Below are 18,719 nucleotides of genomic sequence, written 5' to 3'. Positions count from 1 at the left end.
ACAGAGACATCCTGCCTCCATAGGCAATCAGCAGGCACTCCTGCTTCCTTCTTTCTTTTTCTTTTTTTTAAATTTTTTTGGTACCGAGGATTGAACTTGGGTCCTTGCACTTGCGCAGCAGGCGGCGAAACCACTGAGCTAAATCCTCGGCCCCCTGCTTCCTTCTTACAGCACACAGCACAGCCTTCCAATTGGTCACTTCCCCATTCAATGATTTAAAGGCCAAGCATTTGCCTCTGCCTCCAGGAAACCTCCCCCTGACTTCCCCTACCACATAGAGCTCCTTGTAAGGGGGAGAAATATTTCTCACATCCAGATGGGCATCCAAGATCCCCAGAACTCCTGGGCAGTCTAGAGCCAGGATACAGGAAGCTTTGGGCTCCTACTCCCACCTGCCCACCGCCATCTAGAGCACAGCCTTGGGTCCAATGCCCATGTTCAAGCAGAAGGCCATGGAGCAAGGCCTCCTGGAGGCAGTGAGGCCCAAGGTCAGTCCCTCTCTGAACCTTACTGGGCTTTTTTCCCCTCTTCCGGGCTTGGAAGGAGCCATGGCTGCAGGAGGGCAAGATCCCACTGGCTGCTGGCACGGGAAGCATGTGTCACAGCAGCTCGGCTGGTCGCCTCACATTTTCCTCGGGGCTCCAACCTGGCTTGGGCCCACATACCCCCTCCTTGCTTTACCACAGCCTTATTTTTAGCCTCTTTCCTGGAGGCTGAGGTTTGGTGGGTCACAGGATGGGCCTCTCGCCCAGGAACAGCTTCCCACAGCTCAGGCCAAGCCAGGCCCCAGCCCCACTAACCCTGGGTGGGGGGTGGGGGTGGCCAAAGTGAGGCTCCCAACCCAGGGTAGCCCTCCACTGTACCAGGCCGCAAGGCAAGGCAAGCCTCTTGAGGCAGCCACTCCAAATCTACACCCAGAAAGGCTCTCTGGCCACAGGATCCTCCTCCTCCAAAGACACATTCTGGAATAACAGGACCCCTGAATTTTCTCACCCACATGCAGCAGGCCCTGGGGGACTCTCCAATCCAGCTCCCGCACTAGTTGGCCCCTGGCTCGGCCAGCCTGGGCTTCCAGCCTTGCCCTGGCTTCTGGCTCCCATGAAGCAGCCCACACACATGCTTGCACCTCACTCATCCTAGTGTGAGGACAGCCCTGACCTCTCCCCTTGGCCAGCGCTCCTTCTTCCCTGTGGAAGCTCTTGGAAGGGTCCTCTTCCCTCCCCAACTCCGTGTCTTCACCTGCCTCATTCCCCTGACTGCAGCTATTTCCAATGGCTCATGCTCAGACTCACGGACCCCTCATTTTCCCAGCCTCCCAGGCCCTTAGTCCACAGCTCCCCACTGGCCCCCTTCTCTAAGCAGCACTGCCACACCCAGGCCAGGCACCTGGGATCAGTTGGGATCCCCTCCTCATTGCCCTTGCTCCCGTGAATAGACATTCTCTGCCACCCAGCCTCTTCTTCCCTGGCCTCCCTGCCTTCAGCCTGTGCCAGCTCATCTGCATCCTTCCTGCAGCTGATCTATCAAGCCCTTAGCAATCTCCAGCTAGGTCTTAGATCCTGGGCTGGGGCCCTGAGACCTCAGGGCAGTTTCTGGACTCAAGGAGCTAAAGCTGTGCCCCAGTGGGCATCATCTCTGGCCATGCCTCGGAATCAATCATGACTTCCTCAAGATCCACTGGCCCATGCATACACAGTAATGTGGACTGAGTGCTTAGAGTGTGCCAGACTGTTCTGAGAATGTCAGCTCACTGAGTATGGCTGCCAGTAACTTATGGCTCCCCATTGCTGCCTGAATAGGGCCCAGACTTCTAACACTCGGGACCTCCATGATCTGGCCTAACCCAGCAATAGGCCCCCTTACACACACACACACACACACACACACACACACACAGCCCCTGAGCTCTAGGCTAAGGGGAATACCACTACTGTGACCCTTTACCTCCCTGGACCTCCATTTCCTTCTGGGAAAATGGAATGACAAGAAAGATCAGTGGCCAGGCATGGTGGCACACGCCTGTAATCCTAGCACGCAAGAGGAGGATCACTACAAGTTCGAAGCCAGCCTGGGCCACATATGAATTCAAGGCCAGCTTGAACTATATAGTGCATTTTTTTTTTTTTTTGGTACCGGGGATCGAACCCGGGTCCTTGTGCTTGTGAGGCAGGCAGTGAAACCACTGAGCTAAATCCCGGGCCCAAGCTTGAACTATGTAGTGAGAACCTATCGAAAGAAAGAGAGAGAGAGAGAGAGAGAAAGAAAGAAAGAAAGAAAGAAAGAAAGAAAGAAAGAAAGAAAGAAAGAAAGAAAGAAAGAAAGAAAGAAAGAGAGAGAGAAAGAAAAAGAAAGATTAGTGGTCCCCAACCTCCCTGAGAATTCCAGTCACCTTAGAGAAGACACTTGTTAAAATACAGCCTCCTGGGGCCGGGGATTTACCTCAGTGGTTTCGTGGCCTGCTATGCAAGCACAAGGACCCAAGTTCGATCCCCGGTACAAAAAAAAAAAAAAAAATACAGCCTCCTGTGCCCCTCCAAGATCTGTAGAATCACCCTGTTAAAAGTGAGATCCAAGAATCCATAAACACACTGCTCTGCTCAGGTGACTTGAAGCCACTGACCTGGCCACTGTGAGCTGCTTGTGACTTGCCCTTGTGCCTCCAAGCTCTGCTTACTGCTGTGTCCCCTTCCTGGGATGTCCAAGTCTAGCTGCTAAGATCCACTTCTTCCTCCAGGGCCCAGACCCAAGCTCAGGTCCCCTAGGACACTCCTCCATCCTCTAAGGTTCTTGGAGAAGGATCTTGGATCTGTTATAGGTCCCTGTAACCTCAAGGATACCCTTGGCCCTGACTTACCCCACCAGCTGGTCCCAGATGCTCACAGTGAGCTCCCATCCCTGTGGGTCCCTTAGCAGCCCAGAAGACTCATGGTGGCCCCTTCCCTCCTCCAGCCAGGTCTAACCTGCTGGCATCAGAGTCCACAAAAAGATGAGGCTCTAAGAGAAAGCCCACAATAATCTCAGAGGTCTTCAGCTCAAGCAGCCTTGGATGGGAAGTCCAGACAGCATGCTCCTAAGGTCTCCTCCTAGTCAGCTGAACAGCCACCTGGTGTTCAGGCTTGTTTCCCTCGAGCATAGTCATCATCACCCCACTTTACCCCGCCAGAGCCTCTCTCAGAGCAGCAGACAGCTTAGCTGAATTTTCAAGAGCATAGGCTCTAGAACCAGACCATCTGGGTTTAAATCCTGGCTTTTCCATCTTCCCTGCTGTGTGATCTTAGGCAAACTACTTAACCTCTCTGACCCACTTTCCTCCTCAGGAATATGGCTTAATTTTAAGACCTGCTTCACATGGGTGTGCTGAGGTTTAAGTAGGTCGATCCATGCAAAGTGATTAGCACAGCGTCTGGCACATAATAAGTGCTCAATAAATGTCATCACTGTTACCAGTGGGTAGGAATAATGAAGAACCAAGAACAAGGGAATTCTCACTTCAGTGTTCTTTTCTCCAAAATGGGGGCAGACATGCAGAAAGACAGAGCCTCAGAAAGGGAGTTCAAGGGATAGGCCATGCTGCCCTCCTTCCAGTCCCTCTCAGAGGGACCCAGATCCTCACGTGGAGGCCCCAGAGCTGGCTCACTCTGGGACTCTCACCCCTGCTCCAGTGCTCAGCCATAGCTCCCACCCTGGTAATTACAGAGGCCCAAGAGCCTGGCTCTGCTGCTCTGGCTCAGGATAGTGAAGTCTGGTCACAGCCTGGCCCCACTAGCATCCCACAGCCTAGGGACCCAGCCAAGGCAGCCCAGGCTCCCAAGCCTACACACCCAAACCTGCCCCTGAGTCCACAGGGCAAGATACGGCCCACACCCTGCAGGGGCAAACTGTGTGACACCATCTGCCCTTCCTCTGAGCCATGGGTGGTCCTGCATCCCAACACAGCCTTGCTGGGTCCATTCATGAATCTAACTGGGTTTTGCCCTACATGCACCGACCACTATGCATGACATCCTACAAATCTAGGTGATTAATGCCAGGATAGCCTACGGGTCATCTCTGCAAGAACGATGAAGCAAGGGCCTAGCCCAGATCTTTGATCCCTTAGGAAAACACCCCTCTCCACCCAAGAGCCCTGCCTGCAGACCCCACCAACTCTAAAGAAGCACTGCCCCAGAGCCCAGAGATCCCCCTCCTCCCCAGCACTGCTGTATGCCCAGAGTGGGAGGGGCAGCAGCCAGGCCTCTGGCCTGCGGTTCCAGCCTATCATTTGGGGCCAGCTTTCCTGGAACTAGATTCAGCCTTAGCAATTTGGGGGCTTTGCATAGAAACTCCTTTCCAGCTCAGCCTCCCGGCCCTGGCTTGGCCCAGGCACTCCCCAGAACTCCAGGGGCCAGTGACAAGGTGGCCACAGTCTTATCATGGCCCTCAGGGGTGTGGCTGGTGCAGCCACAGACAAAGGATAACACAAGAGCACAGGAGCAGCAAGGCTGAAGAAGAGGAAAGAGACCTCAGAATGGCGAAGCTCAAGCCCACATGCTCTTGGCTTAGTGCTTCAGTAGCTCCAGAAATCAGGACTCCTGCTCCCACTTCTCAGATGGAAAACTGAGACTGGGAAGGTCTGGGACAGAGGTCGAAGAATCAGGCAGGAGCTGGGATGCACACCCTCCAAGCACTAAGCCTGGTGTGTCTTCCCATCATCATGCCAGCAACTTCCCAGAAAGAGGCTACAATCAGTGCCCCCTTAACACCCATTCAAGCTGTCTTCACAAGAGTGTTTGAAACAGTCATGTGCCCAAGAAACACCAACTCTCCCCCAGCACAATCCTTTACAGTTTACAAAGCTTAATCAGGTTTCTTGCCTCCTAGAACCCCACCCAGCAATCCATGCTTGATGGTGAGGGGACTACAAAGACACCACAGGACTACAGCTTGGGTACAGGGGACCCAAACAAGGTCTCCAGTTAGACAGAGGACTGAAAGGGAGGTAGGAAGTCAGAACCCAATCCCCAGCCTCCTGGCCCTGGGTAGTGCATTATCCCTGAGTATTTCTTGCTCTAATGTAAGTGTTCCTGCCCTCAGCCATGTCCCCTGAGATCATCTGCCCACCTCCCAGGCACCTAGAGACAACCAGGCCCAGAACAAACCAGTGTTCTCTTTTACATGGCCTCACTTTGTGACCTGGGGCCAGCATTGTGCCCTGATGGCCTTACCTGTAGAGGAGATAGGGCAAACCCAGCACTGTGCCCTCCTGAATGTGCAGAAGCACTCTGTCCAGCTTGGGGGTGGGGTGGGCCCATTGTCAAGGCTGAGGATTGGGCAGGCAGGGACTTCCTCTTGTTTCCTTCCTGGACACAAGAGGCCCTGAGATTCACTATGCACCCTGGGCAAAACAAAAGAGTAACACCTGCCACAGGCAGAGAGGCCTGGCCTCAGTGACAAGGGCTGGTCCTTACTAGGTCCAAACCAACCAGTGTCCTTTCCACCCAGAAGGATATGCTTTAGAGTCAGGCAAGCACGAGTTTACCCAAGTTGGCCACTCAAGGTTATGCCAGCTTCCTGTGGAAGCTTCTGTCACACACGTCAGCCCCTCAGGGCTGGAGGGAGATAGTGATCCTACAGGTGCCGTGGTAGAGGCAGAACAAAGTGCGGATAAAAAACAGAAGTGAGGTGGTTTGGCCTAGAGGATTGGGGAAGATTTCTTGGAATGAGGGCAGAACATTGCCTAGACCACCAAGGGAAACAGGCTTACAACTGCAGCTCCTGGGACACAGCCCAGGCCGGGAAAGAAGGTACAGGCAAAGCCAAGGGCCAGCAGGCAAGAGCTCCTGAGATTAAGTGTCCCATGATACCCTTGGAAGCGAGAACTTGATCACAGAAAAAAAAAAAAAGTGGGAGGGGCCAGGGATTTAGCTCAGTGGTTCCACCGCCTACCTCAAAAGCTCAAGGTCTAGTTTGATCCCTGGTACCCCCCCCACAAAAAGAGTGTGGGGGACAAAATCATGTATTGTGGATTCAGGGATCAGAGAAGGTCAAGATCTGCTTGAGTCACACAGCAAAGCTGCTAAAGTCTGGCAAAGCTAGGAGCCCAGGAGACCCTCAGGGGCAAACAGGGAGCCCAGCCCCAGAAGGCTGGGGATGAGGCCAGTGTACTGTTTGCCTCCCTCATTCTCATCTCTCTTCTGTCCTCAAGATCACAGGCCCCCATACCCAGGCAGAAACAAAAGCCACTTCCTTTTGTGGAGGGTCTGGGGAAGGTCCTAGGCAGCTCTCCAGGCAGCTCTGTCTAGGGCAGCCCCATTCTCAAGCCACGCCCTACTTTCTTGCTCCAATCACAAAACGGGAAACTGAGGGCTCAGCCTGTATCTCAGACTAAGTCAGTCTGAAGGCATTTCTTATGACAGATCAACAGCATAGCAGAGCTGCTGGCAAAAGCAGCAGAAAAGTATCGAGAAGGAAGAGGGTAAGCAGCTGCAGTTAGTCACCAGGCCACTGGCATTGAGGACACCGGTGCTCGCCAGGGTGTAAGCTCTGCCTGCAAGGTGTTCTGGATGCCCCACCCCCAAGACATTAGCTGGGGCTTCCCCACAGTCCACACAAGGCAGTTGGCAGGGCAAGGCCATCCCAGAGGGTAGGGCAGGGCAGGGACTGTATTTATCCTTAAGGTGACTATCCTTATCCAGAGAGAGCCACAAAGCAACTAGGCCTGGGGCTGGGCTCCCTATGAAAGACCACGTACCTCCATTTCCCCATCTGTCAGCTCTGGGCAGACTCAACTGGACAGTGAAAAAATGAACCAAGAAGAGAGGGAGTGAGCCCTGCCCTAGCAGCCCCTTCTTCTGCCCCCAGCCAGCTGCTCAGGGCAAGGCCCCAGTCCACCCGCCTGTTCTGCTGGCTGGGTCCCTGTGCTCATCTCTTCTTCTGGGATGGTGTTAGTGAGTGGTTGCCATGGAGACTGGCCTCAGCTTCTTTGGCAGCAAAGGACTCCCCCAGGGCAGGACTCTGCCTCTCCTCCCCAGCCCCACCCCACTCAGCTCCAGGTGCCCAGTGTGTCACGGGCTGGATCAAAGGGAAAGAAAATAGGTCTCAGGATGGAACAGGTGCCCCAGAGAAGTTGGGGAAGGATCTCAGCTCTCAAATAGTCATTCACCAACCCTAATTAGGACCTAGGCCTGCTCCCTCTTGCTGAGCCTCTTTCCAGGAGCGAAATGCTTCCACCTACACCCGCAGTTCTGCTTCCATTTTAAAGACGGAATGGGAGCCCAGGGGCAGAGGAGGTTCTGCACCAGGAAGCAGAGCTGGGAAAGAGGTGGGGGGCTCAAAGCCCTCGCCCTAAGGGCTTCCTCCTTTCTCTGATATGACGCCATAGGTGGGCTCAGAATGCAGAGGAAGTAGCTGCTTGGTCAGCAAGGGCCAAGGGAGCCATGAACCCTCAGGGATCTCAGGTGCCAGGTCTAAACTGAACTGAACTCTTATCTGCCCCGGAGGGCTCCTAACCTGTCCCTCAGAGTCTCTGAGCTTCCAGGCCAGTCTGGGGGACGGGGGCGCCCCCCCTCCACCAAAACTCCTGGGACTGGAGAGCATACTGGGGTGGGCCACATGACCCTGGGTAACTGCCTTTGTCCTCTAGGCACCAGTGTCCCCATGCGCACAAGGAGGTGGAGGGAAGGGTTTAGAGGCGGCTTCCAGTCTACCTCTATCTCACTGTACTGAAGCAAGGCTCCAGAGAAAGGAGAATGGGAGCCCGACCCTCCTCACCTGGGGCCAAGGCTGGCTGCCCTCAGGGGGTTCTCATGGGGAGGAGGAAAAGCCATAATTAACTGGATCACCGGGTGGTGCTGTGAATGCCAGGGCAAAGGCAGAAGCCACTGGAGTTCCCAGGCTAGAGATCAGCCAGGGTGCAGAAGGGAGGGGCTCCCAAAGGCATCTGTAGGGACAATCTGAAAGACAGTCTGAAAGGGACTGGCATAAACAGAGGAAATGGGAAGGGCATCCTGGCCAGGGGTACAGCGTGTGCCTCCGCTCAAAGGTGAAGGCAGTTGACATTTGTGGAGGCCTCTCAGTGTCTGGCCTAGTCCCAGGTGCTTCGAATCCACTCTCATTCATTCTGCACAGCCTGTGAAGTAGAGCTGGGGCAATTATCCCGCAGAGGCTCAGGTGATGGCTGCAAGGTCACGCAGCTGGTGAGCTGAGGAACCCGGGCTCCATCTCTTCTGCCAAAGACTCTTGACCTCTCCACTCCAGTGACCCCCCAGCTACTGTGACACTGACATGTGCTGAGGAAGTAAATCATGCATCAGATTTCCAAGACAGTATGAAAAAGAATGCAAAATATCCCAGGAATAAATTTTATGTCGATTTCATGTGGAAATATGTTGGATATATTGACTTAAATAAAATATATTAATTAATTGCACACATTTCTTTTACTTTTCGAAAATGACTGGACTACCAGAAAATACGAAATTGATATGTGGCTTGTATTATATTCCCTTTGGACAGAGCTGGTATATACCATAAAAAAGAAAAATATACGAGATAGATGTAAAGAAGAAGAGTGAGAACTCACCCTTCCTTTGATGGGGGTCACTGGGTACAGACTGTGCAGTTCTCATGAGTCAGGTGGGCAAAAACATCAAAGGTGTTGAGCAGCAGAGTGTCTGCCTCCCTCCCTCTGTCCCAGCTGGGCCAGCAGGCAACAGGTGGACTCAGGCCCTGGCCCAAGATATGTGCAGCCAGAGTCGTTACTGTGGAGATAGTTAAATACGCCTCCAAACTGATCTTGGGGACAGGGGAAGTCCACTATAAAGAGAGGGAGCCAGGCTTATCCGGAGAGGAAATCAGTGTGTGTTGTGTGTTGGGGGTGGGGTGGCACAGGAGCTCCCACCCTGGGCCAACACAAGGAGGGATGTACAGCCCAGTCAGTGTTTGCCCAGGGCTTTCCGGGCCTTCCTCCCTACTGCCCCATGCCTCTCTTAGCTACTACTCCCCGTCTCTGCTCCCCATGACCAATTCACCAGAAATGTGCTATCTTGTTTCCCCATTCTGACAGTCTGCCCCTACTAGAGGTAGGAGCAGATAAACACCAGACCTCCCTGATCCCACCCTCTCCCCACTGCCCCTGACAAAGTCAGTTCTCTTAAGAACGTCAGAGGGGTAGTCTGGGGCTGGAAAGAATAAGGTGAAAAGCGTTATGATGCCAGAAGCAGCACATTCATTCCCTAGCTGAGAGAGGGTGGAAACCTCTTCCCCAGGCAAACTTACTGGTAGAGCTGACAACAGCTTTGTTGTCCAACTCCTGGACCATCATGGACCAAGGCCATGCAAGAGCCTTAGTTGTCCCATCAGAAGCCAGTTTTGCTCTGACTAGGGGACCCGAGTGTTCTCTGACTTCTGCCCACAGGGTGGCACCTAAGCTCCCAGGTCCCAGGTAGCACAGCAAATGCATGACAAGGTTGATGCCCTTGAAGGGCACACAATACTGCTCACCATGATCAGGGTAAGAGTCTCTTGGGGCAGCTCAACTCAGAAACTGATGCCATTGTCTATTTCCAACTCCCTCCAGTGGACAGATGAAGAGACATGGGATTTCTCAAGCAGGAATGGGGGAGTGGGGAAGCCTTTGCCCTCCCATCAGCATTCTTTCTTGCACTTGACACAAAACTCCATTCAACAGACTGTGTCAACAGATTGTGGCCCAGAGAGGTGGGCATGTAGCTTATGCCAGGGTCCCCCCAGCCATCCCAAAGCCCTCTTTATAATCTACAGGAAAGCCGCTCTCCCTTTCCCGACTCCAGCCACCTCCCCCCCACCCCCCAGCAGGTTCTTGGACAGCATGCCAGTTACTCAGACTTGCTCTCCTCCGGCAGTGAGCTCCCACCTATGCCAGATTGACCAGATTCCTTTCTTCTCAAGACTGCATCATTCCCAGCCAGGGGCAGCTCATCTAGGGCAAGTCCCTACCTCTCGACCCTGACAAGTCAGGGAAGGGAGCCAGCAGATGGGAATCCCAGAACCACATCCATCCCAAGAGGCCCAGAGATAGATGAACTCAAAAACAGGGAATCAGATCTAAACACAAGCTGAGACTGGCCCAAGGTCACACACCAAACACATTTGTGGCAAATCTGGGACTAGAAACCAGTTGTTCTGTGGACTTTAATCCCATCCCTACGGTTGATTCCAGAGAAATTCACAGAGAATAAAGCCGCCCCTCTTTAACCAGAAGCCTATGTCCTGCCCCAGGCCTCAAGCGCCATAGGGCAGGGGGGGGCTCTCCAGGCTGCTAGCCAGGGCCAGCTGCAAACCGCATCCTGGGTCCCCAGGCGCCGCGGACCCGCCCCGCCCCTCCCTCTGCTCCCCGCAGGCCGGGGCCTTTGTCAGCCACGCGCTCACAAGCTCTCACACACACACATCCGCGCCGCCACGCGCGCGCACACCCTCAAGGGGCGCACACACTCGCAGCTCGCACGCAGGGGGGAGGAAGCGGCCAGGGAAGGGAGGAACTGACGGGCCATGGACGTACAGACGGCCTGGGTTAGAGGAAGGCTAGGAGAGGCCCGGGAACCTGCGGCTGAGGTGGGAGGGCTCACATAAGCAAGAACGTAGAGCTACGCAGAGGAGACTCGAAGAGGACAACGGATGGGCCGTCAAGGGCTGGCGAGGACGCGCCAGCTGCTCCAGGGTGGGGGAATCCTCCAATCCCTGGTCCTGGGCGGGGACGGGGGTCTGGACGGGACCTGCGGAGCAAGGGGGCATCACTCGCCCCGTTGCGCTTGAGCAGAGGGGCCTTAGGGACTCCACGTAGGGCTTGGATATAGGTGACCTGGGATCCAAAAGCTCCCTCGGGTCCCTGGGGACCCTGGGGGGAAGGGGTCCTGGTCCTCGGGCTGGGTGGGACACTTGCTCACCTGCCACGGTGTACCTGTCCAGGTAGTTGAGCACGTTGCCCAAGCTGAGGATGGCGGCGGCTGCCCCGCGCCCGCGGCCCAGGCTGGCGGGTTTGGGCTGCTGTGCGCAGGGGCCCTTGGCAGTGGCTGCGCAGCCGGGGGTGCTCGAGATGCTGGGGGGTCCAGACGCGGCTCGCCTCACGCTCCCCGACAGCGTCTGCACCTCATCGTCGGCAGCCACGACTCCAGCGCCACCCGTGCCTCGCGTCCCGCAACAACCGCTACCGCTGGCCCCGCGCTGCGCCCCCCCGCGCCGGCGCCGCCGCTCCGCGTCCGCCTCCTCCTCCTCCGCGCCGCCCGCCGCCGCCGAGCCGCATTCCAGGCACATCATGCCGGCCGGGATTGGGGCAGCGGGGGGCGAGGGGGGCGCGGGGCCCAGCTCGGGCCCGCTCAGTGCGTGAGTGCGCCGCGGAGCCGCCGCTGCACCATCCCGACTGGGCCCCGTCAGCTTCTGCGCTCCGGCCGGGGCTGCGGCTCTGCCGCTGTTCAGCCCGAAGAGCCGCCGTCGCCGCCGCCTCTGACAGCTGTGGCCCCGCCCCGCCCACTGGGCCCGCGCCCAATCAGCTCCAGGTTCGAGCCACAGCCCCGCCCCGCACGTGCTGCCCGGGAGGTGGGGGTGGCCGCAGAGCCCCACCCGCCTGGCGGGGGCGCAGTCACTATGGAGCCGGAGTCGTGCAGACGCCCATCCCGCGAAGAGCTGAAGGAGTTTGCCGGGTGTTATGGAGGTGGAGGTGGGGTGCGGGAAGCAGGACCCCCGAATACCTACTCAGTACCCTCCACCCAGTCCCCACTACCGGCAGAGACTGGGAGAGGGCCGAGTGTTTGAGCCTAGAGTGTTTGGACAGCCTGGAGAGAAGGGTCCTACACGTCAGAACAGGGGCACCTGTTGGAGAGCCTATGGCTCCAACAGCTACTCACACGCCCTAAGTCAGGCAGCCCAAGAAGTGCTACCTAAGAAGCATGACTCGTGAGGGCTTGGCCCAGGAACTGATTTACATCAGGCTTGGAAGGCTGTGCTGCCCACTTCCCCAGAAAACACAGCTCCAGGATCCAACCTACTCTGCCCCACTGCTGTGTGTGCGCTAAGACCCTAACCCTCCCCCTACAGAGTAGCAACCCCTAGCAGGAAGAGCCATGGCTGGGATTAGGACCCCCCAAAACAGGACACTCAGAAGGGGCCTCCTCCCCCGAGGGCACCTCCGCAGGCTTCAGACTTCTAGCTGTGCACTAGGGAAGGGCACAAAGCCTTCAGTAAAGTCAGGTATCTAGGTCCTAGCCGAGCTCTGCACTGGTGTGTGCTGTGACCCTGAACCAGATCCTAACTCTCTCTGGGTCTCAGTTTCTGTCTGAGGTTAGGTGGCAGGATGAGATTCAGGCAGTTTAGAAGTCTATGAGCAGTCCCTCGGGCAGGTTGGAAGAGAGGGGCTGACTCCTCTGGAAACTGAAGGAGCTTCTGTATTCAGAACTACCATCCATTGCCACTCTGACCCATCTCAAAGGTGTGTGGTTCTGTGACACTTCCCTTAATCCTCCCCATTCATCTCTCTGGGGCTTTGATTGAAATTAAAATCCTGTACAAAGTGCAAAGGACAGAATGTTAGAACTTGGCAGATTGTCAAAAATTAGGTGGTTTTCCCTATTTTTCACAGGTGCCATAGCACAGAAAATGTCCCCACCACAAACATGCAGCAAGCCAGTAGCAGGGCTGGAGCTACCTCAGGGCTCTGATATCTTCCTCTAGGGTTGGGAGCTCGTGTCCTACTGCAGGCTGCTCCAAACCCCACATCCCCGGCAGGTGCATCTTATGAAAGTATGGGCCACAGTGAGTCATGGCAGAGCCAATGGATGACGCAGTATGAGGCACCCCCACACGGTCTCTGAAGAGCAGAGTTAATCCCCAAGCTGGTGTTTCTTGGCGCCTTCGAGGTGTATTTTAAATTCTGTGAAGTGACTAAAACTATGCTTCAGTGTGTTGGGTATGAATGACTGTGACGGAAGGGTTAGGAAAACAGATTTCATTCTGAAAGTTGCCTGCTGCTTCTTTCCAGCTTGCTGAACTCAGGCCTGCAAGTCAAACAGGGTAAGTTCCACTGGGTGGCCTAGGATGACAGGCCATTAACCTGCAAGGACAGACCTAGTAGCTCCAGGGCTGCTAGAACAGGGCTGCCACAATGATCCTCAGATCTGTGATGGCAACAGCTCAAGGACAGTGTGGCTGTTGGCTGTGGAACTGTGAAGGGGGTCTGAGTGCCACTTCAGTTCCCTTTTCCGTTCCCCAAATTCCCTATCCTTTCAGCCATACCCCTGTCCTGAAGGACAGTTTTAACCTTTGACCTAAAAGAGAATCATTCTTCCCATGGCCCTCCCTTTCCACCCCTGGGTTGGTCCCAGAGCAAGGGAAGAGGACAATAAGCCCTTTCTGGATATGTGGCCCCGAACAAATCACAATGGCTTTTTGAGAACCTCTGGAGGTATCATGAGGCCTAGGGTTCTTATCCACATCTCACTGATGAAGAAACTGTGAGAGCTGAGCATCGTGGCACACACCTGTAATCCCAGCACTCTGGGAGGATGAGCCAGGAGGATCAAAAGTGTGATCCCAGGACCAGGGATTTAGCTCAGTGGTTCCATCACCGCCTGCCTCGAAAGTACAAGGTCCTGAGTTCGATCCCCGGTACCCCCCCCCAAAAAAGTGTGAACCCAGCCTGGGCAATTTAGCAAGATCCTGCCTCAAAAAAATTTAAAGGGGGTCAGGGGCACTGGGGGTGTACCTCAGTGTGCAGTCCCTGGGCTTAATCTCCAGTACTTCAAAAAGAGAAAGAAAGAAAAAATAGCATTTATAAAAGCAAGCCCAGAAAAAATAATTTACCCAAGGTTGCCTGCTTAGTAAGTGATGGAGCTTAGACTAAACTCAGGTGAGTCTGCTCCTAATCCAGTGCTTCAGCTCCTTCTCAGTACTGCTCTCAGCTTCTTCAGGATTCAGTTTCCCTGCCAGCATAATGGGAAGCTGAACTCGATGATGGCCAAAGGGCATTCTGATAGTTCATTAGGTCTAGACCTAACTTTGAAACAAATAGGGCACAGGACATTAGCAGCCATTATTCAAAGGGCAAATATGTTTGAGAAATGGTGTGGAAACACAGAGAAGCCTCCTTCATGAGGGACTTTTCAGAGCCCTTCCTCTAAGAGTGTACACTGTGAGTCTCCGAGAGGAAAGGAGAGGCTGCCATGTGCTTATGGGTACTTGACCACAGAACATCTTGTAAGACCACAACTCTGCAGAGCACTCTGTGAAAAGCACTGGCCTAGAATGCACCAGCTCTCCCAAGGCTGATCACTGGGGGTTCAGTCCACCTGCCCTCTGCCCAGACTCCTACCTGGGATTCTCTCAAGAGCTCAGGCTTCAGTTGCTTCTCTTCTCAGCCGGGACACCCTCTCTTGCTAGCCTCTCATGCCTGAGCTTTCAGTGATTACCCATGTGTTCATGACCCCTACCTTCATCTCAAGATGGGCCTCATCTCCAAGCACTAATCCATATGCAATCTCCTGCATGTCCACCCGGTGATCCCACAGGCCACCGCAGCACATCCAAAACAGAGCTCACCATCCTTCCTCCATACTTGGTCCCACCGTACTATCATTTGTCTCTTGACAAGTAGCACCTTCATCCACAGTTTCCCAAGCAGAGGACTCTGGGAGCCATTTGGGACTCTTTCTTCTCCCTCCACTCCCACATCTAGAGCCTGTTGATTTTTTCTTCCAATGCTCCCATCGCCCACTGACATAGCTCAGCCCTCCGTATCTCACTTGGACCTTATAGAGCTCAGCAGCACCTGAGCTGCAGCATCCCCCTCCAGACTTCCCATAGCGCTTGCTGATAACTTTCTAAATCACATATGTGCTGCCCATCTCTACCTGGCACAAACCTTTCCATGGCTCCTCACTGCTTATAGAATTATAAGTATCTAAATTCCCTAAAGTGATCTCTACAACCTTTCACAGCCCTTCCTGACTCGCAACAATCTGCAATCTCAGATCCTTCCTCCCATTTCTCAAAATTGCTCTCCACCATACTGAACACAGAGCCTTCTAGACTCACAGTCATTAAACTTCCTGGAGCCTAGGCAGGTGGCAAGAACTGAGTCACTTGTTTGTAGTCCGTGCCCTTCCCTCAACAGAAAAGCCCTGTCCTGCTAACTCAGTGATGATTCAGGACCACGGAGAGCGTCACACGTGCATCCCCCCCTCCCCCGACCCTTCAGTTGCCTTTAATGCACTGGGCCTAGGCTGCCTACTTCTCACCCCTCCCACTGGTCCTTCAGAAACCCAGCACAGACATGATTTCCTCCAGGAAGCCTTCCCTGACCCACTTGAACAACTGGTCATTTTTTCCCCTGGGTTGTTGACTAACCTCCATCACATCAAACTCGTTATGCTGATTATGTTTGTACAAGAATCCACCAGCACCACGCTCAAATAGATCATGAGCCTCAAGAGTCCATACTCTGTCTGATTCATCTTCACGATTCAGTACAAAGGAGGTGCTTAGAGAATGTTTGTTGATTGAATGAGTAAATGACATTTAGCAGGTGCAGGAAATATGTGTTGATTTGCTTCGTGTATCTGTTGCTCTGAGTGACTCAGATACCAGCCAGATTCCTCTCCTGGCCCCTCTAAAAAAGGCATTTTCTCCCTAATTGTCTCCCTAATTGTCTCCACCCTCCATTAGCCTCCCCCTGCCATTTGCCCCTACCCTTTGACTAACTTTCCCTGAGGTTCACCACCCATAGCTGGGGAGAAGGCCCCTCACCTCTGCTCTGCAGTTGCCAAGCTGTGGACTTGTTGAGCCCCCATCCCCCATCCTGGGCCTGCCTCATGAGTTTTGTTCCGAATGCCTCATCTCTGCCTCTCTGTCTCCTGCTCAGAACAGATGGCTCTGAGCCCCCACTAACAGAAGTTCCTGTTCTGTCATTTGGACATTTTAACACTTCTAAATTATAGAAGCTTCAGTCTCATTTGATCGTGGACTGAGACAATCAGGAATGAAGAATCGCTTGAAGGACATTGAGGCCTGCCTTTTTCCTGGCCCATGAGAGGCTGCATCTTAGAGAGGGCCAGTGGCTACCCAAAAGCATCAAAGTGGACATGGTCTTTCTTTTGGTTTGTATCTCCCTTTTTTTCTCTAGTTGCTAGTTTGGATTTTGTTTGTATATTGTTTTTTGTTTACATTTTGCTGTGCTGGAGATGGAGCCCGGGCCCTCACACATTTTAGGCAAGTTCTCTAGCACTGAGCCACACCCTCAGCTTTGCTTTTATTTGTGCACGCACATGCACACGTCTGTGTGTGTATATGTGTTTGTGTGTGTGTGCATGTGTGCGTGCAAGCTTTGTTTTATTTTGTCCAGTACTGGGGATTAAACCCAGAGCCTTTGAGCTACATCCCCACCCCTTTTTTTATTTTTTATTTTGAGGCAAGTTTTCACTAAATTGCCCAAGCTAAGCTTGAACTTGCAGTCCTCCTGCCTCAGCTTCCTAGAGTGCTGGGATTACAGGCATGCACCACCACACCCACCTAGCTGTTTAATTTTGATGATCAGAATTCACTCATTCCTCTTCCAAACCGCACTCTGATTTCCTGGCCTTAATGGAGCTATTATAAATCAAGGCATGTGCATGGTTAGTCCAACTGGACTCTCATGCCCAGGGCTTTAAATCTTGAGTTTGTGACAAAGGAATAGGGAAAAATGTTCGAAGACCCCCAACTGAGAGGGCCTGCATCTCCTAGCTCCTGAATCTCCTGGTTACCTGTAAGCTCCTGATATGTTCCCAATAAATCCCTTTCCTATTTCAGGTAGCCAACCCAGTCCTGTTGCTTACAATCCAAACTGATACCCAGAGAAGCCAGTGGTAGTCCACCCCTGACTGTGCCGAGACAAAGCACAGCTCCAACAACCTCAAACTCCAGGACCTCTGCCTGCTCTTCTTTGGAGATTTTATTGGCTCAACAATCTCACAGGAAGCCCACCCCAGGCATAAGGGAAAGTCACACACTTCAGGGAATGAAACTTGTGGCCGATGCTGCAGAAAAACAAGCCAGGGTTGGGGTACAGGAATATAAATGTGCATGCTCAATCACCCAAGCCTGAAGTAGTGGAAGAAGAGCTTTTATCAAGACCCTATCCATGCCTCCTCACGTGCTCACACATGGACAGGCTCACCCGCCAGCCATATCTCACCTGCGAACGAGTCATTAACATATGAAGTAAGCAGGGTCAGGCTTGAGGACCTGCCCGGCTGAGCAGCATTTTTTCCTCCTGCTGACATTCCCAACAAACAAGTCAGAGTATGAGTGACTGGGATTACCCCATAAGTGCTCTTCGGGGCCAGAAGATGGGTTCTATTTACCAGACTCTTCCACTCTGAGCTGAGTAGCCTGCCTCTCCAGGCCTCTCACACCTGTGGGCCTCAGCCCATGGTGATGGCCCCAAAGAGGCAGGAGGTAGGAGCTGAGCGAAGCTGGGGGGTCTGGCTTGGCTGCAGGATAAGAGATTTGTCTCTGCCCCTCCCAGGGCCCCCCAGTCGCTGAGCTCCAGCCCTGCCCCAAACCACTTTGATGAAAACATCCTATCAAGTTCTCCGGTCTAGCTGAGCCCTGGGAAGTACCACCCTGCCCTGGTCGGCACCCCAAGTGTCGTAATGCACTTGAGTCTGAAGAAGCTGCCCTGGCTTGTAGGATGAAAGTCCCAGCCCATCAGTGGGCATCCAAAGCCCCTCTGGTCCCGGCCAGCCTCTCCTGCCTCCGCTCCCCACCAAAGACACCCCTCCCCTCCTTTCTGGCCACACCACAACCCTCTATGATTCATGACAAGTCTTCTGCCCCACCCACTGCACCTTTGTTCCGTTCCTTCTACCGAGGATTCACCTCCTGCCCTTACCAACATCAAAGCCACTTCCTGGAAGGCTTCTGAGGAATGTGATCCCTTCTGCCCAGAGGAGTGTCTCACTTGGCCTAACCCAGGGTTTTCTCATCCTGCCTTGGGCTGTGAGGTCCAAGGGAAAGGCCAGAGTCTGATTTGCTGCCTAAAAATGTTTGTTTGTTGGTACCAGGGGTTGAACTCAAGACCTTCCGTTTTCCAGGCAGGCACAGTGCCGCTGAGGTAAATCCTCAGCCCATAACTGCCTAAAAAATGTGATGAGACTCAGGAATATCAATATGTGTTTGCAGAATTGATGAGAATGAGGTTTCTCTTTTCTTTCTTTTTTCAGAACTGGAGGTTGAACCCAGGGGCACTCCACCATGAAACTACATCCTCAGGCCTTTTTCTTTTGAGACAGGGTCTCTCTCTCATTGCACAGGCTGAACTTGAATTTGCTGTCCTCCTGCCTCGCCCCCCAAGTAGCTGGAGTTACAGGTGAATGCCACTGTGCCCAGCTTTCTGATCTTCCTCCCTAGCCACTGGACTCAGATGGGGAAGGCAGAGGAGGAATATTCTGACTCTTAGGCACCCCTTGCCCACATTCTGGGACCTGAGCCTCACAGCCCCTCCACCCCACTGGGGCTGCTAAGTGAAAGATTCAGGTACCGGAACTGTGCTTCTGTGAATCAAGACCCAATCTGTGAAAATCACATAAGGCCTGAAGTGGAAAAGCCACCTCTGACACACCTCTGGAATATAGCTGGGAAAGCTGCAGCTCTGAGCGAGATAAGAGGTAGCCCTGATCACACAGTCAGTGAATGCTGCGAGGGTCCATGGCACTCTGGCTCCAGCCCAGGCTGAT

At 53.8% G+C, this 18,719-nt stretch overlaps 1 protein-coding gene across 9 annotated transcripts in view; it reads right to left on the bottom strand.

The window, feature by feature from the left end:
• The window catches only part of Spns2 (SPNS lysolipid transporter 2, sphingosine-1-phosphate), a 37,902-nt gene extending 26,449 nt beyond the window's left edge, over positions 1–11,453 (bottom strand). Inside the window, exons 1-2 of one of the 9 annotated variants that reach the window (XR_015443199.1) lie at positions 10,902–11,380; positions 10,584–10,730 (exon numbers count right to left, since the gene is read on the bottom strand). Coding sequence is in view for 6 of the 9 variants with exons in the window: in XM_021238450.2 (XP_021094109.2) it covers positions 10,584–10,730; positions 10,902–11,271 (517 nt within the window). In the remaining 3 variants the exon portion in view is untranslated. Of the gene's footprint in view, positions 1–10,583; positions 10,731–10,901 lie in introns of all 9 variants that reach the window. The other 8 variants (XR_015443197.1, XM_021238450.2, XM_021238453.2 and 5 more) reach the window with 8 other exon arrangements.
• Between the last annotated feature and the right edge of the window lie 7,266 nt (positions 11,454–18,719).

This window comes from Heterocephalus glaber, unplaced genomic scaffold, assembly GCF_053883595.1.
Source record: "Heterocephalus glaber isolate CG9 unplaced genomic scaffold, H.glaber_assembly_v1.0 deba00001564, whole genome shotgun sequence".
NCBI classification, from domain to species: Eukaryota; Metazoa; Chordata; class Mammalia; order Rodentia; family Bathyergidae; genus Heterocephalus; species Heterocephalus glaber.
Note: the sequence above shows the minus strand (reverse complement) of the source record. Positions and strands in the feature narration are given on the sequence as shown.